This window comes from Zonotrichia albicollis, chromosome 2, assembly GCF_047830755.1.
Source record: "Zonotrichia albicollis isolate bZonAlb1 chromosome 2, bZonAlb1.hap1, whole genome shotgun sequence".
NCBI lineage: Eukaryota > Metazoa > Chordata > Aves > Passeriformes > Passerellidae > Zonotrichia > Zonotrichia albicollis.
The window spans coordinates 41,405,697-41,430,792 of NC_133820.1; the positions used below are offsets into that span (position 1 = coordinate 41,405,697).

The following is a 25,096-nucleotide window of genomic DNA, read 5'->3' on the forward strand; positions in this document are numbered from 1 at the left end:
CTGTATCTGGGGTAGGCTTAAGGCTTCCTTATTTGGGCATAACTTTTTGGGCAGAAGCTCTTAAAAAAGATCTTCCTTAGGATTCAAATTACAGGCCTTCCTGTTTCCTCTGCTGAGTTTCTTTTCGTTTCAGGTAACCACTGCTAGTAATTCTATCCGCACTCTCATTCACTCAAGAATGGCAACCTTAGGGAAATAAAGGCCGTTGTTAATTAAATAGTGGCTACTTGACTCATTTTGACAACTGAAACAAATTGCAGAATGCTGTTTGCACCAGTCTAAACACACATTCCCCTTTATGACACTGACAGCATCCTCCTTTAGTCTGATGGTATCTATCTGCTCTTTATCCAGAATTCTGAGTTCAGTAACCCATGCGGTTGGGTCCTTAGAACAACAATCTTTGCTACCTCTTCCCCTTCTCACTGGGCTTTGCTTGTTCAAGTTCTGTGTAATTTTGCAGTAGAATAGCCCAGCAGGGTTAGACTGCTGCAGAGAGAGATGAGAGGAAGAGCAGAGAGTCTGGCCAGAGGCTGCTTGTTCTTAGCTCAGGACCTCAGACACTTGCCTGTGGTCTCTGCTAGAGCTACAGGGCAGCCAGGCTGGGGTCTGGCCATGAATTTGGCTGATAGCTGATCCTGATCTGCTGACTTGACTTTATGGCTTGATCTTGGCTTTTTCAGAATTGCCTGCACTACTGGCTTAACCTTGCTGCTGTTGCTGACCTGTTCTGCAGGTTTTTTGTTCAGGTACTATGGGATTGCAACTCTTGTGAGGACTTTGCTTCATGACTGGTTTGCTGTCAGCTTCAGTTCCTGGCTGACCTTCCTTTGCAGAGCATCCTGCTTCTGCTACCTGATAGAGACCTCTGAAAACAAGAAAGTCACTGCCACTCCTTTGGAAATGTGGTCAGGGTGGGGGAAATCCCACTACAGATGTGCTAATGAGAGTTAGGTAAGGTATCCATTGTCATGTCGGTTCCTATACTGAGGTTCAGTGGTTTCACTTAGCACTATTCTTTGCTGATAGGTGTCCACCAACTGAATTCTCACTGACATTTTAAACCCATTCTAGGAAGCCTTAGAGTAAGATCTGTTTCTCAGCATACAGGCCCTTGATGACCAGAGTTTCTTTTATGGGCACTGTGTACTCGTAGCCAGGTATGTGCCAGTGCCCACAGATGTTAGAACAGACAGCATGAAAGAAAATTACCTCATGTTGTGCTAGAGGAGGCTCAGGTGAGATATTGGGCAAAAATGTTTCACTGGCAGGGTTGTCAAATGCTGGGACAGACTCCCCAGGGAAGTGGTTGAGTTGCTATCCACAGATTTATTTCAAAGATATGTAGATGAGGCACTTAGGGCCACAGGCCCTTAGATTTAGTGCTGGGTTAATGGTTGGACTTGATATTAAAATATTTGCTAACTAAAATGGTGCTATGATTCTGGGAAAATCATGCAGGAAACAGCAGAACAACTCTGAGATATTTTGCTTAAGAAACTGAACACAATACTTCACTTACCAAAATGATGTGCTAGAGCTGGAACAATACGAAGAATGTCTTCATGGATCATCAGATGACTACAAAGTCCATTTTACAGTCAGAAGGTAGAGACTTCAAAAAGTTGTCAGCCTAGCAAAACAAACTTTTGCTTCTAAGAATTTTGAGACACTAACTGCAATATGGACTATATAATGTAAAGAAAAGAATAAAGTATATCACAAGGGGGTTTCTAACAATGAGAAAAAAAGGCTGTGGAATTAGGTCTGAGTAAAATGGTGACAGAAAACTTCTGCAGTAATGACCAAGGTCATAATTACTGAAAGGAGCTATTGGGCATGTTTCATTCTGTTAACACCAATGTAGATTTGGTGACTCCAATGGTCCCCTTAAATCCCTTCCCTGTTGTTCAGGAATTACCACAACAGACCCTCTGAATAAATCATCCTTTTGCTGCAGATGCAAGAGAAGATTGCTGTAGAGCAGACAGAAAGGCCTCACTCCATAGTAACCATATAGCATTTTAATCTGGTACTTGTCAACGAACTCTTCCCTGAGGATATGCAACATCTCAGACTTCCCTATACTATGATCAACACAGTGCAAAGTATACAGGTCAGTGAAGGGATGATGAGCAGGATTAGTGGAATATGTATTGGTCAGTGAGATACAGATTGGGCTTGGGCAGGCAGCCATTAATGAGCCCGTATTAGTCCCAGAGAGTCAAGCAAGGATGTGATGGTTTCATGAGTAAATTTGCAAATTTTCCTGGTTGGTATTAAAGTCAGGAGAGAAAAAGATCACAATTAATGCTTATTAGATCACTTTTTACTAGTTAGGCTATTAGTAGACTCCAGCTGTTATTATTAATGGCAGATACCAAATCACACTTTGGTTATTGACTCACACTCAGACACTCAAACACTGTTACCTGGTATCACAAGGTGCTTGTGGCCTTGAGAGACTGGAGAATCTTGATGTTCTGAGTTTTTCTGTTCTTGTGAATCCGCAGGACTGAGAGTCTCCTGACCTTATGTATTCTTAGGAGAGTTTCACTTGTCTCTCAGCACCTACCAATTCTTTCTTTGATCTGGTTTCTGGTATCACATGCCCAGGCCCTGCTCTTTCATGCAAATTCACCCCATGTGGGCTTTTATGACAGAAATGCAGAGCCAGAGTTGATCCAAAAGCCATCATGTGTCCCACAGGACACTGTCCTGTCCCAAGATTTGGGACAGGACAGCAGTAATCTTTACCTCCAATCCCTCTGAACACAGTTCTTTTGTATCTATGGGAAATTTATACCTTTACTGCTGCACATTATAAATAGAATTTCAAAGTACAACACTGCAAGACAACTAAGAGAAAAAACACTCTTGCCTAATTGTTTCAATTCAGAGTATGAGCCCCTTTGTTCAGAGGCCATACACATTTCTGAAGGCTTCTTCCAGGTCTTACGACTGTCAGTCCCATACGCCTGTGAAAATGAGAAAGATAAGCACACCCAAATGCGTGTCTTGTGGTCTGAAGTTAATACAGGCTGCTCCAACACTTGGTTTGGGGCTGTGTAAGTACATGTGCCTTTGAACTGCCGTTATCTCGAAACAAAACATAGATGGAGTTAAGAGATGAAGGTAATACACTGAGTGCTAAGGTAAAGAAGGGGCTGCCTGAAGGAAAGCAAGCAGTTAGGAAGGAAACCACTTTCTTCCTTACTCGGGTTGGGCTGGAGGGATTTTGAGTTTCAGAGAAATGAGATGCATCCTGTGGTTAAGATAAACCTGAGCTTGGAGATGGATTAATCTCCGTATCTCAAACTGACAATGGTTTAAACAGACATCTGAAATGAAGTTACCTGGAGTGGTATTTACCTTTGTGTTAACTTTATGAATGTATTTGTCAAAGCCTTCCAAAAGCTAGTTATATATTTACTGTCTTGTGAGCCCAAATGCTTTTGGAGAAGTGTCAGTCAGAATTTTTCAGCAAAAGTATCACTTGAAGAAAGTGGACTCTAAGGAAATATTAATATTTGACAAAATTTGGTTTCAGGGAGGCTTCAAGAGTGAGCCAATATGATTTTTATTGTAAGAAAAGATAAGATGTATTTCGTTTCAGAATAAACTATATTTTGATCTTATGACCCATTGAATGAAGAGTTAAACAAATAGAAAGTAAAGTTTTAATGACTTCTTTTAATTGTGGTCTAAGGCATATGTTTTCAGTGCACTTCCACTGAGACATTTTAATTTATACATACATTTATACAGGGGTCCTTTTTTGTGATATTGCTGCTTTCTGTACCATTTTACCTCAATAACTTTAAAAAATCTTTTTATGTGATTCTCTGTTACTTTTCCCCCCTCAAGTTTTGTTAATTCCAATAATTATTAAATCACTATTTATTCAAACCATATGTATTAAAGTTAACTTGGGGTCACTGTCTAGGATTTCATGTTAAGTGTGCAGTCAGCTAACAATGGAACAACTGATACAATGGCCACTGAAAATTTGCATAAATTGTGGCAGATTATGCTCTGACCTTTGCTTGAGAGATTTGTGAGGAGTAGTTTTTAATTAAATGCCAACATCTCAGTTCTCAAGATCTAAATGATTCAAGTTTCAGTAGGAACCAGGTGATGTGTATGTCTGTGTTTATCCTTTTTTGTAAGATAAGGTTTCTAAACTTTTCCTCTGAATATTTAAATCTTTGATCTCTGAATTTGAAGATACAAGTTAAAAACAGTGGACCAGGTCTCTCTGGTAGCTGGTTTCCAAGCCCACAATTTCTTCAGACCAAACCAGCATAACACCACAATTCTAGCTTAAACTGCATCTTAGGGATGCAAATAACTCATTAATCAACATTGCTGCTTGCAATGCTTGTATATTTTCTTCCTTCAGCACTGTGATTGTTTATTGCTAATAATTTAAATCTGTTTTCCTTTTGTAATTGAATTACAGGTTACTATGAGTGTGTGTGTGGGCATGTGAGACAGAAGGAAAAAGTGGGAACTGTGCAAGTGTATTTGCTTTGTGAATAGCTATTGATCTAAAATGTGTGGTAAAAAATAGTCTCCTCATTAATAAAAGACATAGAGATAAATATTTTTTGTGCTCTTTCTGCATGGCAGAATCTTTTGTCAAGGAAAATGGAATTGCAGTAAACATTATGTCTCATGTCTTGATACATAAAGGAGAAAATCTGTTCAAGAATTGCCAGGTCTGTTATTATGTACAGCTGATTGAATCCTTAAATTTTCATATTTGGAAAACAGAAGAATGACTATATCTTTACAAGGAAATAATTTCAAAACTGAAAATGTAGGCATCAGATGTGATTAGTCACTTTTTACTAATGTTTGGAGGGTTTTATAATTTTTCATTATAATAAATGTATTAGGCATATTTTCAATATGCTATGTTAAAATTATTTGTCACGTTTCACAAGTATCATCTGCGTATTGGCATTAATCAAACTAAAATCAGGATGGTAGTATTGCTGGTAAGGTATATATCCAGAAAAAGACAAAGTTGTGGATGTCCAGGAAAGCCTTAAAAATGCAATAGGATTTTCCATTTCTCTTAGCTGAGGATAGAATGCTTTGATTGTAAAAGCCCACCAGCAGTTACAGGGATGCAAACTACAGTGAATAGCTGTCTGCATGTTCTGTTAGTTGCTGCATTTAACTCTTTCTATGTTAAATGAATAGATCCTGTGGATCATCCTCCTTTGCATTTCCATATTGTGCCAAGAAATAACAGGCAATTAAAAAAGAATTAATTCAGTACAAGCTGTGTCAATTAAACTGCATCAGCTTTGTGACTGCTGTCTGAAGAGATTACAAAAGAAAAAGTGAGCATCATACACATAAAATAGAGTCAGCCTAAGTATTACCAAAAACCAAAGCTATGGAGATTGTATGAAATTGACTTGGTAAAGCAAAGTGATTGGATCCCCTTAGGGATACATAATGTGTCCTTATGCTTCTACCTCTGATTGGAAGGAATGTGTCAAACACTGAAGACTCTGATGATATTGCCTGTCCAGGATTTGAAAATTGTGGTTGTATCCTGTCGGATCTCAAGATCTCAGTCCTGAGATGCTGAGCCTCCGAGACCACCCTTGGGGGGGCTCGGGACTCCTGGAATGTTGCCAGAAGTGTCTGGTAGCTGGACTTTAACCCTACACAGGAGACGACAAGGATGAGGGCTTCACCGGGTGAATGGTGAAGGGATTAGCTAATTAGAGGGTGAGAAACAGGGTTTAGGATTTATGTACAGGGGGGTTTAGAGGAGTAAGATGGAGGAATTGGGGTGTGTCCTGCCCTCCTTCTTCTTCCTCCTCTCCTCCATCTTCTTTGGCCACGGTGGCACCTTTGGATTGGTTATTACTAAGACTACACCGAGTTATAAGAATAGATGGTATTGGGGAAAAATGATAAATATTGTATACGTAACTATGGGTATAAAGATACGTGGCGGTCCGGGGGACGGCACAGTGTGCCCATGGCTGACTGCTGAGCAGATCTCTGGTGGCTGAAAGAACATCTTTTAGATAAACAATTAATAAACATAAAACCAGAAAGAAGAACTGAAGCCTCTTCTCGTACTTCGATACGCGGGCTGCCCCAAGGCCACCCCGGGCCTTTTCAGGCCCCTCAAACAGCCGAGATAAACCGGACAGTATCCAACATAAACAATGAACAAACATGTAGTTGAATGCTGAGATACAGCAATAGATAATTAAGGAAAGCTTAAGGAAACACCAATTAATTAGTTTATTAATTCCCTTTGTACTGCTGGTCTCTTGCACTTGTACCCAGTTATACAATAGTCTATGTTGTTCCCTTCATTTTTTCTCAGACCCTTTTCTTCCCTTGCTTCTGCACCAAGAGTGCGCATAACATTCATCTGCCCTTTCAACCCTCTTCCCACATTTGAGAGTGCAAGTTATTCTGTGCCTTATTCTTACACAGTGGGATCTTCTCAGCGTTTGTCAAGACAAGGCTGGGAAAGAATTTGGTAGCTCTTTCCTCTTAGACTATTTAGGCTGCTGTCTGTCACTTCAGCTTTCTACTGGCTGTGCTGGTTTATCCACCAGCCCCTGCCCTTTCAGGCCACACTCTGTGATCTGAGGAATGCTCGTTAGGCCTCAGCCTTGATGAGCAGCCCTCGGGCCCAGCTCCTCTTGAGCTCGTCAGAAACACCGTCTGCTCCCGGAAACTTGCGCTGCCTAATGAGCTCCTGGAATTTTTATGAACAACCGTGGAAACTTTTTTCTTGCCTGAATGGTGTAACATTCTTATTCTCTCACTCTCAAGGAAAGGGTGCTGACCCGAAGCCTGGCCAGGTTGGAACATTGTTATGACTAAGGCCCGCTCACTTGCGGCCCACAAACAGCGCTCCAAAATGAGACCCTTGGAGCTCTCCTGGGCCACAGTGGCTGTCACCAGCTACCTCCCTCTGGGCCAGCAAACTTTCTTTTGCTGCACTTGGAGATCACCAAAAAACAATGGATCCTGGGCTGACATCCCCACTCCTAGAGGCCTCTTTGGCCATTGAGGAGATGCAAAGGCATCCCAAGTGAGTATTTTGTTACCTTCTGTAGGAATGTGCCCCCTGTTGATTGAGTGACAAGACTATCCTTTGTCTCTTTTAAAAGGAAAAAAGCCCAGATGTTTCTTTCCTTGATTAGGTAAAAAGGCACCTCATAGGATCTGGGGTCTTCACCTCAAACTTAATGATAGCCAATTGGACAGAAGCCAAAAAGCAATTTACTAGAAAAAGAAGAGAACAAAGAAACTAATTGCTTTTGTGAGGTGTTTTACCAGGAGCAAGAACCTCTTGCCATGGCTCAGTTTTTCTCTGTAAATAGGTTTGTTATTGTGCCTTTTATTAAAACTTTTTTGTTTCCAACACTACCACAGAAGCCATCCTGCTGATTTTATGCCTTCTAAGGTAGCTGAGCTATCTTGGGTGTGATATAGATCTCCAAGAGCTTCTGAGACCTCACTCAAGGAGACCATATATCACCTTTGAGGGGAATTTTTCACAAGCACCTTGCACTGACTCTTTATGTCTGTGTGCATACAAGTGTGGATAGCTATGGCAAAACAGGAGAAATGCTGCTCTCTCAGGTGCTTTAAGTATCTTAGGTATCTAAGTAAATTAGGCCTGTAAGTAACTTTAAGCTATAAGCTAAGTTAAATACTGTCGAGTGCTATTCCTTTGCTAAATTTTTAAGTTTAAGGTATAATTTAAGTTATGTTAAATGCTGTTCAGTGTTGTTCCATTACTAAATTGTCAAGTTTAAGGTACAAGTAAGGTACTGTTAAGTTGGAGTGCTATTAAGCTTTTATGCTGTATTTCTTTTTATCCTTGCCCTTTCCATCCTTTTATCACACACAGCTAAACACACACACACACAAATAGATAGTACTTGGTTAATTTCTGTTTAGATTGAGTGGATTTTTTTTGTTGCTTTTTTACCTCTGGTGCGCCTTAACCATCTAGTAAATAGTAGAGTGAACCTTGCCAATGACCTTTGTCATGCTGTTGCTTAGTATTAAATCTGATTTTTACTGATACCCTTGCTGGTGTTTTTTTTAAGCAATCTCAACTTTCAAAACACTGAATAATGAGGTTTTCTATTCAGATCTCCTTTTTTCCCTGATAAGTGATCTGGGAATCCATGAGTGTAAGATGTACTTATGGATACAACCTTTCTGTGACTATGGTAAAAACGAAGAGTGATTTGCTGACAACTCCCTTAAGCAGAAATTTCCTTTGTTTTTTAAGCAACTGACATTAACTCCTCCTGGACTTTCACAAACACATATATGCAGTCATAGCTGAACTGAAATTTCTGCCCATTCTGCATTTTAGGTTAATTCAACCCACATTTACATATGTGTGAAACTACTTGAAGATAATAGAATATTTGTTTTTCAACTCTGAGCTTAGTGTAGTGTTCCATTCCATTTCATGGGATAGATGAAAATAATTCAAAAGCTAAGTGCAGATATCATAAGTTTAATGTCCTATCATTAAAGAAAGATAGTTTTCTAAGAGATTTCACTGCATATGTAAAAGGTGCAAAAAGAGCTCAGTGAATTGGCCTGAATAAACAACAAATTTTGGCTTGTGAAAGACTCTTGCAGCTCAGCCATGAGTAAGACTTGCATTTCCATATCTCAACAAACTAAACTCCTCTGAGATGAAAAAATAAGGAATTTTGGTTAAGAAATTGTCCGTTTAATAGATGTGTATTTTGGTGTATGACTCTATCCAGTTAGATGTTCCATTCCTACCTTTCATTTCAATATGCACATGCAGAGTAATAAGGGACCATCAGATAATGTGCCCAACTGCCAATTGTACATGTGCTGCCAATTCTTAAATCATGTTCTGGTGGGCATTGAAACACCATCAGGTGTTGTCCAGAATTTCCATAATGATGAAAATTCCAGGCATGCTTATAGGAATGCAAATCAGAGAAGGATCCTGTAGTCATCTCTCATCTAGATGTTTGCATTTCTTGCATTGAGCTTGGGATTCTAATCAAATTACTGTTTTTTCACTTGGAAAAGACTGTGCTTTAGAAAAGAAATGGAGTCTATTCTCTTTTTTGAATTGCTCACTGATGACTTTTTTCATCATTAAATTACAGTCATATAGAAAAGTACTTTTAACAGAAAAGGGCTTTGTTTAAAATGCTGGCCTCATTGCTTTATGTTACGTGTGTGCAGTTTCCTAGAAAATCTTGTGAGTGTTTTCCTGGATGCTCAATGTGAAGAGCTACAGGACAAGATGATTTACATGATGTCTTTCAGCAATGTTAGAGCAGGATGAGCTTTGAATTTTGTTTCTTTCCTGATTTGATTCACCGTACCAGACGTGAATCTAGCTGCCATTGCAGTAATGTGACATTGGTGTGTGTGGAACTAGTTTGCATGTTTCAGAAGGGTCTGATTCCATGACTTCCAAAGCTTCTTCAGGTTGCAAACTGGCAGGTTTAGGTGGAGGGAACAAATCACCTTTAGATTACAAAGAGAACAGAGAAAAGAGAAATTGCCTGCTCTCAGACAAGATACATGTCTTCAGACGTTCCTAAGCCCAAGAAATATAATTCTTCTATTAATGCAGGAGTTGCTACTTTCCTTCCCAGAACAAATCCCTTGTCAAACTCATCTTATAATTTATCCAATAGAATGCAGGGATTTAGTAGATGGTGTATATAATGCATGTTAAAGATATTTTTCTTCATATGGCCAGAGTTAGTTAGGAGGTTAGTTACCGAAAGAAAGGTCTCCCAGAAGACTGACCCTATGAGGAGCCTTCCAATATTTCTGTTGGCTTTCCCTCTTAGATTTCCAAATGTATGCTAAAAAACTGGTAACTACTTGATTAAATTTTATTGAAAGGAAGCTTTGGAGGGAAGATGTACTTAAAGAGGCAGGAAAACAGCACAAGAACTGCTTTTGAATCCCATGTGCATGAGAAATGTGGAATAAGGGAACATAGAACCAAATGGTGTGAGAGCTGCTGTTCAGGGTGTCCCTGCTGAGCAGCCGTGTGCCTCAGAACTCAGGCAGGAGCAGGACAGCACACACGGGTTGTGGGTTGAGCACAGCCCACGTGTTCTGCCTGTTGGTGTGGTCAGAGAGCTCTGAGGTTTGTTCCTGAAGGCCGGTGAGGGGAGAGCAGGGAAGGGCAGAGGATGGACCAACCCTCCCAACACGGGTGTCTCATGGTGCTGGGCTGGGAACCAGCATGGTGACAATGCATGATGCTGACAATGGCATGTCAGGGTGCCATTGCTGTGGGCTCAACTTCTACCATCCCTGTAAAATGGCATAAAAAATGTTAATGGAAGCCAGTGGTGTCACCTGTGGCACAGTTTGTGTCATGAGGGAAAGAAAGACTCCATCTCAAGTTGTGGTTTGACTTGTTATTTATTAATTTGTAAAATAAAGCAATTCAGTCACAGACCTCAGCTCAAGTACAGGTACATTGCTTCAAACAGATTGACAACATCCATTGAGACACATTGATTCAGGATGGGCATAATCAATATAAGGCTCAGGTCAAGTATGTTTCAGTGACAGTCACTTTAAAAGTAAATAAAATCCCAGTGCAGCTGGAAAGGATTCTAAAGCTCCAGTCCTACTGTACCAAGAATGTAGTGAGATTTTCCTATTAGCTGCGATCAAAGGACTTTGGCGAATCCTCCAGTGCATCATTTCACTGGAAACAGAGACACTGGTCACTCCTTCAGCAAGAGCAAGGAAGCTCAAATGTCTATGTCATTTCATACCGAACCTCGCTGGAGTTTTAAAGACACTTTTAGAGTCTACAACCTTTTTCTACAATTCAGCAGTAGTGAAATATTATGAGTAAGATATTCCCATCTTATTAGGAATTTTTCAGCATCATCTTTAGGAGCTTGTATTAACCAGAAACAGCATTCAAGCATCATATTCCCAAATTAAATGTGAGCATGCTTGTGATCAAGCAGGGGTGATCTGCTTGTATAATGAATTAGTAACTTTAAGCATTTCAAGAGGGATTACAGTCTGGTCTGAATCTTGTCCATGATTTTCTGCTGTCTTAAAGAGACTGGAATTTTCAAGGAAAGAAGACTAAATAGGAGGCAATTTTCACCTTCTTCATAACTCAAGATTAGTAATCTAATCTACCCATTTCAGTTTCTATTACTTTATAACTCTTTTGGTTTAAAATAAGTTCACTGACAACTCAACTAGACAGTCCAGGATAAATCATGACATTTTACATGGATGTAATTCTGACAGAACAGTTAATGTGGTGCCAAATCCGAGCTGGCAGCTCTTGAAATTTGGGATTGCTCCAAATTAAGACCAATGTGTGTGCTGTAGGGCAGGCAGCCATTACAGCTATACATATGGATTTTGGGGTGCTAAAACGTAAAAACAAATTGTATAAAAGAAAAGTGAAAGCTACGAAATATGTAACATAAAAGATAAGTAAGGAGCAGACTGACTTGATGGCTTTCATATGGGCCTCTAAGCTGGGATCCCTGAAGCCACTTGCATTATTTTGCATGCATCTGGTGTGTATCCACAGAGACCGAATCAGCAGTACACTTGAAACAACAGACAGTATTAAAGGCATACCTACACCAGCAATATAAAGAAGAATTAATAAACCAGAGCTGTCTTTCCTTGTGGTTGTCCATGCTGAAGAGTTTGTCATGGATGAAGGAGCAGTGATGTTCTCGTGCACACTGTGGTCATCCCAGGCGAAGGGAGCTGCAGTTGTGAGGGAGAAGAGCCATGATGTGAGCAGCATCCAGGGCACCAGCCTGGCAATTCTCAGCTTCAGCCAGATGAAGAAAGACTGTGTGAAACTGGCAACCTTGATGCAATAGAAGACACTAAGCCAGGCTCCAAACCAGAGGCTGGAGTAGTTCAGAAACATATAGCCTGTCTTGATAAATCCAAAGATATTTTCTTCAAAATAGGAGGGTTCATAAAATATAGTTAAGAATAAATCTAGTATAATCCAGCATTGCAATGTAATTTTAGATGAACTCAGCAAGATCATGATCATATCATATGGGAGCCAGATTTTGCTCCCAATGCAGCTCGATGAACTGGCAGCCAAGATAATTCCATTTCCCAGAATTCCTGCCAGGGATTCAATTATAGCAATTGACAGACAAAGGAGAGCAAAAGATGTCATCCTTGCAACTGAAGAGCTTGTGATCATTACTCAGCTTCTCCTGGGCTCCTGAAAGCCTCAGATCTGGCGGGCACTCTAATGCCAGGGAGCTGTTATCGGCAATGGTCACCTATTTATCTCAGGGGCAGAAGTATCCTAATGTCATTTAACATTTCTGCTGTTTTACATCTTGTTTTGGGGTTGGTAGCTCAACTGATTTGTCTAAGCATGCAAATGAGGTCAAGATTCAATTACATAGCTTTCATTTTGCTGAAAGAATTTGCATTGGAAGGGTTATGGAGCAGGTGAACTGTGGTGTTTACAAATGTGGATTTGCACTCCAGGGTCTGGTGTACATCATGCCTAGATTTTTGTTTTATAGTTGATGCCTTCATGTCTCCCTTTGCTGCACTGTAATCTCTTTAGGGTTTTTGAGATATACTTGACATGGCCTCTTCTCTTTATCAGATATTTTCAAATTTGTCATGCAGAGAGGATTATCATGTTTTTCTTTTGTGTTTGGAGATATTAAAGCATTATAATTTTCCATTAGAACAGAGTGATTTCATAGTTGGTGTATATAATATGTGTTGAAGATAGTTTTATTAATATGAGAATAGTTAATTAGCTGGTCAGTTGCAGACAGAAAGGTCTCCCAGAGGACTGACGCTATGAGGAGCCTTCCAATATTTGTTGGCTTTCCCTCTTAGATTTCCAAACGTATGCTAAAAAACTGGTAACTACTTGATTAAATTTTATTGAAAGGAAGCTTTGGAGGGAAGATGTACTTAAAGAGGCAGGAAAACAGCACAAGAACTGCTTTTGAATGCCATGTGCATGAGGAATGTGGAATAAGGGAACATAGAACCAAATGGTGTGAAAGCTGCTGTTCAGGGTGTCCCTGCTGAGCAGCCGTGTGCCTCAGAGCTCAGGCAGGAGCAGGACAGCACACACAGGTTGTGGGTTGAGCACAGCCCACGTGTTCTGCCTGTTGGTGTGGTCAGAGAGCTCTGAGGTTTGTTCCTGAAGGCCGGTGAGGGGAGAGCAGGGAAGGGCAGAGGATGGACCAACCCTCCCAACACGGGTGTCTCATGGTGCTGGGCTGGGAACCAGCATGGTGACAATGCATGGTGCTGACAATGGCATGTCAGGGTGCCACTGCTGTGGGCTCAACTTCTACCATCCCTGTAAAATGGCATAAAAAATGTTAATGGAAGCCAGTGGTGTCACCTCTGGCATAGTTTCTGTCATGAGGGAAAGGAAGACTTCGTCTCAAGTTATTCTTTGACGTGGTATATTTTAATTTGCAGAATAGAGCAATTCAGGCACAGGCTCAGCTCAATTACAGGTACATTGCTTCACACAGATGGACAACATCCAAATGAGACATATTGAACCAGGATGGGCATAGTGAACACAAGGCCCAAGTCATGTATGTTTCTGGGTCAGTTACTTTAGAAGCATGCAAAGTCCCCCTGCAACTGAAAAGGGTCATGAAGCTCCAGTTCTGATGTAACAATATTGCAGTGACACAGATCATTATTTCAGCAAGAGGAGGAATATCAAAAGGAGGAATCTCAAAAGGCCATGTCATTCTTTCCTGAACCATGCTGGAATGTTAAAAACACCTTTAGAATCAGCAGATATTTTGCTAGAATTCAATCAGATTTGAAAATGATGAATGAGATATTCTGAAAATATTGGGAATTCTTCAGAATCCTCTTGAGAAGGTTTTAGTAACTAGAAACTGCATTGAAGCCTTATGTTCACGGAATGTGTCCGTGCCTGTGCTTATACATGTCTATTCTATTTGTATCAGGTGTTGTAACTTCAAGCATTCCAAGAGATTCCAATCTAGTCTGAGCCTTGGCCCTGATTTTCTGCTGCCTTAGGGAAACTGTGATGATTTCCAAGGAAATTAGAGCAAACAGTAGACAACATACACAATTATTCTTAACAAGACTGACATCCACAGAGAGCAAATTCCTACCTTCCTATTGACTGCTGATCAAGGCCATAATCTACTCATTCCAACATCAATTATTTATTCCTATGATGATTTCAATTTAATTGTTCTGGATCTAAACTAGATAGTCCAGGCTAAGCGATTGTCTTTTACATGGATGCAGTTCTGCCATGACAGTTAGTGTGGTGCCAAATCCTAGGTGGCAGCTTTTGATATTTGGGATTGCTCCAAATTAAGACAAATGTGTGTGCTGTAGGGCAGGCAGCCGTTAAAACAATACAGATTGAGTCTGCATTGCTTAAAGCTGAAAAAACATTGAAAACGATGATTAGGACACAAATAAAGTATATAATGTAGAGGAAAAGGAAGGAGCAGACTGACTTGATGGCTTTCATATGGGCCTCTAAGCTGGGATCCCTGAAGCCACTTGCATTGTTTTGCATGCGTCTGGTGTGGATCCACAGAGACCGAATCAGCAGTACACTTGAAACAACAGACAGTATTAAAGGCATAGCTACACCAGCATTACAGATAAGGATTAATAAACCCAAATTGTCTTTCCTTGTGGTTGTCCATGCTGAAGAGTTTGTCATGGATGAAGGAGCAGTGATGTTCTCGTGCACACTGTAGACATCCCAGGTGAAGGGAATTGCAGCTGTGAAGGAGCAGAGCCATGATGTGAGCAGCATCCAGGGCACCAGCCTGGCAATTCTCAGCTTCAGCCAGATGAAGAAAGACTGTGTAAAACTGGCAACCTTGATGCAATAGAAGACACTAAGCCAGGCTCCAAACCAGAGGCTGGAGTAGCTCAGAAATGTAAACATTGTCTTGGCTGCTTTTAGCAGGTTTTCTTTATAAAAGAAGTCTTCATAAAATATATTCATTAAGTAATCCAGTGTATTCCATGACTGCAAAATGAATTTAGATGAACTCAGCGAGATCATGATCATATCATATGGGAGCCAGATTTTGCTCCCAATGCAGCTCGATGAACTGACAGCCAAGATAATTCCATTTCCCAGAATTCCTGCCAGGGATTCAATTATAGCAATTGATAGACAAAGGAGAGCAAAAGATGTCATCCTTGCAACTGAAGAGCTTGTGATTAATACTCAGCTTCTCCTGGGCTCCTGAAAGCCTCAGATCTGGCGGGAACTCCAATGCCAAGGAGCTGTTATCGACAATGGTCACCTATTTATCTCAGGGGCAGAAGTATCCTAATACCATGTAATAATTCTCCTGTTTTGCATCTTGTTTTCTGGGTTGATGTCTCAGCTGCTTTGTCTTAGCATGCAAATGGGGTTGGGATTCAATTACATAGGTTTCATTTTTGTGGAAGTATATGTATTGGAAGAGTTCTGGAATGTGTTTACAAATGTGAATTTGCACTCCAGTGTCTGGTATACTTCTTTACATATCTAGATTTGCTTTTCTGTCTAATGCCTTAATGTCTCCCTTTGTTGCACTGTTATCTCTTCAGGGTTTCTGAGACAAACTTGCCATGGCCTCTTTTAATAGTTGTGTTGGTCTTCTATTTATCAGATATTTTCAAGTTAACATGTTTTTCTTCTGTCTATGGAAAATTTTTTGCTTTATAATTTTCATTGCATTCTTCCTCTAAGTGTCCCAGTGGAGAACAATAAATTTCTGTGGGAAGATCAGAACAGAGAATATGAAACCAATTTGACAGTGTTCCTCACTGGTTCAATTTTCACCCACCTCCAGAATAGATGTGGAATTTGCCTAACGAATTTAAGATCTGGGAATATACAACATTACATACAGGGGCAATGTCACAAGCATTATTTGAGGCACAATTTTGCTCCCCTTTGGAATATGCATGTTTTTGAAGTTCTGTTATATATGCTAAATGAGTGAATTCAAACACTTTCCACATCCAAGGTGATACAGGTCTTCTAAGTAAGTGGAGAGGCTTGGATTCCTTAAAAGACTTTGGAACTCAGATTTCATGTGTAGCCCAGAATACGGAAGGAAGCACACCAAGGCTCTTCAGAAACACAGTGGCACAAGTAGCTGTCAGTAGCACAGAAAGAAGCTGTAGGGAGTGATCAAATGAGAAATTTTGAGTAGTTTCAAGGTGGTTTCTTTGAGTAGTTTGAAATTTCCTAGTGCTATGATGGCCTAGGAGAGTGATCAAGCATTTTTGATCATGCACTCATAGGAGTAAAACTTCATGAGCATTCACCTCGGATTTATGTACATTTGTTTATATATTTTTTGTGTAGTAATGTATGTATTATGTACATATAAGGAACAGATACTAATTATTTAAAAATATATTCCAAGAAAAAGATTGACATAATTGAAGACCAAATAAAAATATTTTAAGCATTATTTCATTTTTGTATTGCTACAAACTCTTTTTCTCTTCTTACAAAGAATATTATTAATAATTATTTTTATTGAAAGCAACATGATTGCATATGTTTCATTTTCGTTTATTTATCTGGGTTTATCACTTTGTGACACAATGATTCAGAGACCTCACTCTATGTTCAGTTTTGTTTTATACATGCTGTGAATGGCATTGCCACTATCACATCGGCAAAGTTCTTTATTGAAATTCAGTTGAAATTGCAAATTTCCTTCTTGTCAAAATTTGCATACTACTCACCTATTCTTTTGGTTTTATATGTTTACCAAATGAATTTAAAATTCACAGAAGCTCTTGCTTTGGAGCTTTTAAAAGAGTTTGGAACATTCAGCTTCTAAATTTTGCAAGCGCACCTGTATGGGAGTTTTTGAAGTTCTCACACTTATACAATTTTTGGCACAAAAATCTTTTGAAAAAAAGTCCCTTTCTCATCCATTTTAAAACTCACTTTCACCTTGAAGAAATATAAAAGTGTGTTTGGTTTTTTGACAGGAACAGCTCTGTAGCATGCTATAGACAAACGCTTCCAAAAGAAAAAGGTGAGCAAATATGTATCACTTCCCTTTTAGTAAAAGAAACCTGTGGAGCTGCTGTTTAAATTCAACTCATTAAATTCAGCTCTTTTAAGCTCACTCATGGAATCACAGAATCACAGAAAGGTTTGAGTTGAAGGGAGCCTTAAAGACCATTCAGTTCCAACTCCCTGCCCTAGGCAGGGACACCTTCCTGTAGAGCAGGCAACTCAAAGCCCATTCAGCACTGAGCCTGAGCCTCTTGCCACAAGACAACCAGCAAATGTCTGTGTGATCTGTGTGGGGTTTATGGGCAAGGTTTTGGCAGCTGGGAGGCTGCAGGGGTGGTTTGTGTGAGAAGAGACCAGAAAGTGCCCCTGTGTCACACAGAACCAGTCCCTGTTACCCCCAAAAGTGATGCACCATTGGCCAAGGCTCTGCCCACCAGTGCTGCCGGTGACATATGTGTGACAACTCATTTAAGGTAGGGTAAAGACCAGTGCACAGCAACTGTGAGTGAGAGGACAGAGAGAGAAATGCGAGGGAAACAGCCTTGCAGACAGCCAGGTCAGTGAAGAAGGAAGGGGACAAATGCTCCAGGCACAAGGGCAGACATTGCCATGCTTTCCCTGGAGAGGACCATGCTGATGTAGACTGAGACCCTGCAGGCCCTAGCAGGGTGACACTGCAGCAGATATCCACACTGCAGCCTGAGGAGAGCCCCCTTGGCAGCAGGTGATAGTGCCCTGAAGGTAGCTGCATCCTGTGGAGATCCCACCATGGAGAAGGCTCATGGCAGGGGCTGCAGCCTGTGGGGATCCTGTGCTGCAGCACTTTGTTCCTGGAAGATTGCACCTTGTGGAGAGGATTCCCCCTGCAGTCCCCATTCCCTGTTCCCCGGCCTTGCTCAGGGAGGGAGAAGATGGAAGCGTGAAGAGGCAGGGATGGGGGGAAAAGGTTTCTGGTTTTGTTCTTTCTTTCTTTCTCACTCCCCTAGTCTGTCATTGATTGGGAATCTCTTATGGATTGGAAATAAGTTCAATTATTTTGCCCATGTTGAAGGGATCCCCAGAAGGCAAGGCAAAGACAGTGAGGGCACTGTCAGGCCTGCAGTCCACCTACAATGTGGGCAAGGACAGCAGATAAGCTCTGTGAGAACAATTAGGGACAGGCACAAGTCCAGGGATTGCCAGCCATATCCAGAATGAAAAGACATGCCCAGGATCAAGCCAGTAATTCCAATCTGCAGGCCAGGATCCGTATCCAAGTGAGCTAGGCAGGTGGAAAGGCCCAGGCAAAGCTGCAGCAGAGCTCAAAGAGAGACCAAGGTTGACCAGCAAGCTTAGGGGCAGCTCCTGAATGTAGAGGACTCCAAGCCCCACTGAGGCTTCACTCCGCAATTTGCTAAAAGGCCAGTCAGGTGGACTGTGGCAGCTGGCTCTGAAACAAGGCAGCCATACCCCCAAAAGCAAGGCCTTACTTTCACCAGAATGTCCATTCATAGCTTTTTGTCTTTCCCTGACCCCACATATACAGAAAAGTAGCACACAGGTTTTATTTTTTAAAAAATCCTGCTGTGATGGGCACTGAAAATTGACTCCATTGCATGTTGTCCTGAATGTGAATGATGAAAATGGCAGGCATGCTTATAGGAATGGAAATCAGAGAAGATTTGACTTGAAGCTTTGGAGGGAAGATGTACTTAAAGAGGCAGGAAAACAGCACAAGAACTGCTTTTGAATGCCATGTGCATGAGGAATGTGGAATAAGGGAACATAGAACCAAATGGTGTGAGAGCTGCTGTTCAGGGTGTCCCTGCTGAGCAGCCGTGTGCCTCAGAGCTCAGGCAGGAGCAGGACAGCACACACGGGTTGTGGGTTGAGCACAGCCCACGTGTTCTGCCTGTTGGTGTGGTCAGAGAGCTCTGAGGTTTGTTCCTGAAGGCCGGTGAGGGGAGAGCAGGGAAGGGCAGAGGATGGACCAACCCTCCCAACACGGGTGTCTCATGGTGCTGGGCTGGGAACCAGCATGGTGACAATGCATGGTGCTGACAATGGCATGTCAGGGTGCCATTGCTGTGGGCTCAACTTTCAGCATGTCTGTAAAATGGCATAAAAAATATTTATGCAAGCCAGGGGTGCCACCTCTGGCCAAGTTTGTGTCATGAGGGAAAGGAAGGCTCCACCCCAAGTTATCCTTTGACTAGTTAGATTTTAATTTTTTTGAAAAAAAGCAACAGAGATACAGACTCAAAACAATTACAGATACATTGTTTCAAACAGATTGACAACATCCAAACCAGAAACATTGAATCAGGATGAGCTTAAAGAACACAAGACCCAAGTCATGTATATTTCTGCATCAATTACTTTAGCAGTATCTAAAATCCCCCTGCAGCTGGAAAGGATTCTGAACCTCCAGTTCTGATGTAACAATAATGCACTGACACAGGTCACTATTTCAACAAGAGGAGGAATCTGAAAAGGCCATGTCATTCCTCCCTGAACCATTCTGGAATGTCATATACACACATAGAATCAGCAAATATATTACTAGAATTCAACCAGATTTGAAAATAATGAATGAGATATTCTGAAAATATTGGGAATTCCTCAGAATCTTCTTGAGAAGGTTTTAGTAACCAGAAACTGGATTAAAGCCTTATGTTCACAGAATATGTCCATGCCTGTGCTTAAACCAGTCTATCATATTTGTATCAGGTGTTCTAACCTCAATCATTTCAAGAGATTCCATACTAGTCTGAGTCTTGGCCCTGATTTTCTGCTGCCTTAGGGAAACTGTAATGATTTCCAATGAAAGTACAGCCGATAATAGGCAACATACACAATTATTCTTAACAAGACTGACATCTACATAAAGCAAATTCCTACCTTCCTATTGACTGCTGATCAAGGCCCTAATATACTCATTCCAACATCTTTTATTTATCCCTCTGATGATTTCAATTTACTTGTTCTGGATCTAAACTAGATAGTCCAGGCTAAGGCACTGTCTTTTACATGGATGCAGTTCTGGCATGGCAGTTAGTGTGGTTCCAAATCCTAGCTGGCAGCTTTTGAAATTTGGGATTGCACCAAATTATGACAAAGGAATGTCCTGTAGGGCAGGCAGCCATTAAAACGACACAAATCATTTCTCCATTGCTTAAACGTGAAAAAATGTTACATAAGATGACAAGAACACAAATAAAATATATAATGTAAAGGAAAAGGAAGGAGCAGACTGACTTGATGGCTTTCATATGGGCCTCTAAGCTGGGATCCCTGAAGCCACTTGCATTGTTTTGCATGCGTCTGGTGTGGATCCACAGAGACCGAATCAGCAGTACACTTGAAACAACAGACAGTATTAAAGGCATAGCTACACCAGCATTACAGATAAGGATTAATAAACCCAAATTGTCTTTCCTTGTGGTTGTCCATGCTGAAGAGTTTGTCATGGATGAAGGAGCAGTGATGTTCTCGTGCACACTGTAGACATCCCAGGTGAAGGGAATTGCAGCTGTGAAGGAGCAGAGCCATGATGTGAGCAGCATCCAGGGCACCAGCCTGGCAATTCTCAGCTTCAGCCAGATGAAGAAAGACTGTGTAAAACTGGCAACCTTGATGCAATAGAAGACACTAAGCCAGGCTCCAAACCAGAGGCTGGAGTAGCTCAGAAATGTAAACATTGTCTTGGGAACGAGGTACACATTTTCTGTATATAAGATGTTTTCATAAAATATAGTCATTAATGAATCCAGTGTAGTCCATGACTGCAAAATGAATTTAGATGAACTCAGCGAGATCATGATCATATCATATGGGGGCCAGATTTTGCTCCCAATGCAGCTCGATGAACTGGCAGCCAAGATAATTCCATTTCCTAGAATTCCTGCCAGGGATTCAATTATAGCAATTGACAGACAAAGGAGAGCAAAAGATGTCATCCTTGCAACTGAAGAGCTTGTGATTATTACTCAGCTTCTCCTGGGCTCCTGAAACCCTCAGATCTGGCAGGTACTTCAATGCCAGGGAGCTGTTATCGACAATGGTCACCTAATTATCTCAGGGGCAGAAGTATCCTAATGACATTTAATATTTCTGCTGTTTTGCATCTTGTTTTCTGGGTTGATGTATCGGCTGCTTGGTCTAAGCATGCAAATGGGGTCAAGATTCAATTACATATGTTTCATTTTTATTGAAAGATATGCATTGGAAGGGTTATGGAGCAGGTGAACTGTGGTGTTTACAAATGTGGGTTTCCACTCCAGTGTCTGGTATACTTCTTTGCATATCTAGATTTGCCTTTCAATCTAATGCCTTAATGTCTCCCTTTGTTGCACTGTTATCTCTTCAGAGTTTCTAAGACAAAGTTGCCATGGCCTCTTTTAATAGTTGTGTTGGTGTTCTCTTTATCAGATATTTTCAAGTTACTGCTGCAAAGACAATTACCAAGTTTTTCTTTTGTCTATGGAAAATTTAAAGCATTTTAACTATAAGTGCATGCTTCCTCTAAGTGTCCCAGTAGAGAACTATAAATTTCTGTGGGAAGATCAGAACAGAGAAAATGAAACCAATTTGACAGAGTTCCTCACTGGTAGAATTTTTACCCGCCTCCAGAATAGATGTGGAATTTGCCTAACGAATTTAAGATCTGGGAATATACAACACTACATACAGGGGCAATGTCACAAGCATTATTTGAGGCACAATTTTGCTCCCCTTTGGAATATGCATGTTTTTGAAGTTCTTTTATATATGCTAAAAGAAGTGAATTCAAACACTTTCCACATCCAAGGTGATACAGGTCTTCTAAGTAAGTGGAGAGGCTTGGATTCCTTAAAAGACTTTGGAACTCGGGTTTCATGTATAGCCCAGAATATGGAAGGAAGCACACCAAGGCTCTTCAGAAACACAGTGGCACAAGTAGCTGTCAGTAGCACAGAAAGAAGCTGTAGGGAGTGATCAAATGGGAAATTCTGAGATGTTTTCAAGGTGGTTTCTTTGAGTAGTTTGAAATTTCCTAGTGCTATGATGGCCTAGGAGAGTGATCAAGCATTCATAGGAATAAAACTTCATGAGCATTCACCTCGGATTTATGTACATTTGTTTATATATTTTTTATGTGTAGTACTGTGTGTATTATGTACATATAAGGAACAGATACTTATTATTTGAAAATATACATCAAGAAAAAGATTGTCATAATTGAAGACCAAATGAAAAATATTTTAAAGATTATTTCACTTTGGCATTGCTACAAACTCTTTTTCTCTTCTCACGAAGAATATTATTAATAATTATTTTTAGTGAGAGCAACATGATTGCATATGCTTCATTTTTGTTTTTCAATCTGGGCTTATCACTTTGTGACACAATGATTCAGAGACTTCACTCTATGTTCAGTTTTGTTTGATACATGCTGTGAATGGCATTGCCACTATGACATCGGCAAAGTTCTTTATTAAAATTCAGTTGAAATTGCCAATTTCCCTCTTGTCAAAATTTGCATACTACTCACCTATTCTTTTGGTTTTATATGTTTACCAAATGAATTTAAAATTCACAGAAGCTCTTGCTTTGGTGCTTTTAAAAGAGTTTGGAACATTCAGCTTCTAAATTTTGCAAGCGCACCTGTATGGGAGTTTTTGAAGTTCTCACACTTATACAATTTTTGGCACAAAAATCTTTTGAAAAAAAGTCCCTTTCTCATCCATTTTAAAACTCACTTTCACCTTGAAGAAATATAAAAGTGTGTTTGGTTTTTTGACAGGAACAGCTCTGTAGCATGCTATAGACAGACGCTTCCAAAAGAAAAAGGTGAGCAAATATGTATCACTTCCCTTTTAGTAAAAGAAACCTGTGGAGCTGCTGTTTAAATTCAACTCATTAAATTCAGCTCTTTTAAGCTCACTCATGGAATCACAGAATCACAGAATCACAGAAAGGTTTGAGTTGAAGGGAGCATTAAAGACCATTCAGTTCCAGCCCCCTGCCCTAGGCAGGGACACCTTCCTGTAGAGCAGGCAACTCAAAGCCCATTCAGCACTGAGCCTGAGCCTCTTGCCACAAGACAACCAGCAAATGTCTGTGTGATCTGTGTGGGGTTTATGGGCAAGGTTTTGGCAGCTGGGAGGCTGCAGGGGTGGTTTGTGTGAGAAGAGACCAGAAAGTGCCCCTGTGTCACACAGAACCAGTCCCTGTTACCCCCAAAAGTGATGCACCATTGGCCAAGGCTCTGCCCACCAGTGCTGCCGGTGACATATGTGTGACAACTCATTTAAGGTAGGGTAAAGACCAGTGCACAGCAACTGTGAGTGAGAGGACAGAGAGAGAAATGCGAGGGAAACAGCCTTGCAGACAGCCAGGTCAGTGAAGAAGGAAGGGGACAAATGCTCCAGGCACAAGGGCAGACATTGCCATGCTTTCCCTGGAGAGGACCATGCTGATGTAGACTGAGACCCTGCAGGCCCTAGCAGGGTGACACTGCAGCAGATATCCACACTGCAGCCTGAGGAGAGCCCCCTTGGCAGCAGGTGATAGTGCCCTGAAGGTAGCTGCATCCTGTGGAGATCCCACCATGGAGAAGGCTCATGGCAGGGGCTGCAGCCTGTGGGGATCCTGTGCTGCAGCACTTTGTTCCTGGAAGATTGCACCTTGTGGAGAGGATTCCCCCTGCAGTCCCCATTCCCTGTTCCCCGGCCTTGCTCAGGGAGGGAGAAGATGGAAGCGTGAAGAGGCAGGGATGGGGGGAAAAGGTTTCTGGTTTTGTTCTTTCTTTCTTTCTCACTCCCCTAGTCTGTCATTGATTGGGAATCTCTTATGGATTGGAAATAAGTTCAATTATTTTGCCCATGTTGAAGGGATCCCCAGAAGGCAAGGCAAAGACAGTGAGGGCACTGTCAGGCCTGCAGTCCACCTACAATGTGGGCAAGGACAGCAGATAAGCTCTGTGAGAACAATTAGGGACAGGCACAAGTCCAGGGATTGCCAGCCATATCCAGAATGAAAAGACATGCCCAGGATCAAGCCAGTAATTCCAATCTGCAGGCCAGGATCCGTATCCAAGTGAGCTAGGCAGGTGGAAAGGCCCAGGCAAAGCTGCAGCAGAGCTCAAAGAGAGACCAAGGTTGACCAGCAAGCTTAGGGGCAGCTCCTGAATGTAGAGGACTCCAAGCCCCACTGAGGCTTCACTCCGCAATTTGCTAAAAGGCCAGTCAGGTGGACTGTGGCAGCTGGCTCTGAAACAAGGCAGCCAAACCCCAAAAGCAAGGCCTTACTTTCACCAGAATGTCCATTCATAGCTTTTTGTCTTTCCCTGACCCCACATATACAGAAAAGTAGTACAGCCTGGCACACAGGTTTTATTTTTTAAAAAATCCTACTGTGATGGGCACTGAAAATTGACTCCATTACCTGTTGTCCTGAATGTCAATGATGAAAATGGCAGGCATGCTTATAGGAATGGAAATCAGAGAAGGATCCTGTAGTGATCTCTCATGTAGATATTTGCATGTCTTGCCTTGAGCTAAGGACTCTAATCAGACTATTGTTGTTTTTTTTTTTTCTTGGAAGAGACTGTGCTTTAGAAAAAGAATGGGGATGGCTTGTTTTCTTTCTTCCTCTGAGTTGCACACTGGTGTTTGTTTTTTTTTATCATTAAATTCTGGAAATCTGGAAAGGTGATTTTAATAGGAAATTGTTTTGTTGGCCTCATTGTTTTTGTTGCATGTAAGCATCTTATAAATCCTGGTGAGGTTTACCTGAATCTTCATTACAAAATCTACAGGACAAAATGATTTGCATTATGTCTTTCTGGCAATGTTAGAGCAAGATGAGCTTTGAATTTGGTTTGTTTCATGATTTGATTCACTGTACCAGACTTGAATCTAGCTGCCATTGCAGTAGTGTGTCATTGGTGTATGTGGAAACAGTTTGTATGTTTTGGAATGGACTGATTCCATGACTTCCAGAACTTCTTCAGGTTGCAAACTGTTAGTTTTAAGTTGGGGCGGACCA

At 41.1% G+C, this 25,096-nt stretch overlaps 3 protein-coding genes across 3 annotated transcripts; all 3 read right to left on the minus strand.

Moving 5' to 3' along the window:
• Nucleotides 1–11,290: 11,290 nt before the first annotated feature.
• LOC102068476 (taste receptor type 2 member 40-like) lies at nt 11,291–12,223 on the minus strand. The gene has a single exon (XM_005494982.2). It carries the CDS (start codon nt 12,221–12,223, stop codon nt 11,291–11,293), a length of 933 nt encoding a protein of 310 aa, XP_005495039.2.
• A 1,999-nt stretch (nt 12,224–14,222) lies between these two features.
• On the minus strand, nt 14,223–15,250 carry LOC141728327 (taste receptor type 2 member 40-like). The gene has a single exon (XM_074536221.1). The coding sequence runs from the start codon at nt 15,248–15,250 to the stop codon at nt 14,318–14,320; it is 933 nt and encodes a 310-aa protein (XP_074392322.1). The 3' UTR covers nt 14,223–14,317.
• A 4,841-nt stretch (nt 15,251–20,091) lies between these two features.
• On the minus strand, nt 20,092–21,024 carry LOC102072044 (taste receptor type 2 member 40-like). The gene has a single exon (XM_005497874.2). It carries the CDS (start codon nt 21,022–21,024, stop codon nt 20,092–20,094), a length of 933 nt encoding a protein of 310 aa, XP_005497931.2.
• Nucleotides 21,025–25,096: the final 4,072 nt, after the last annotated feature.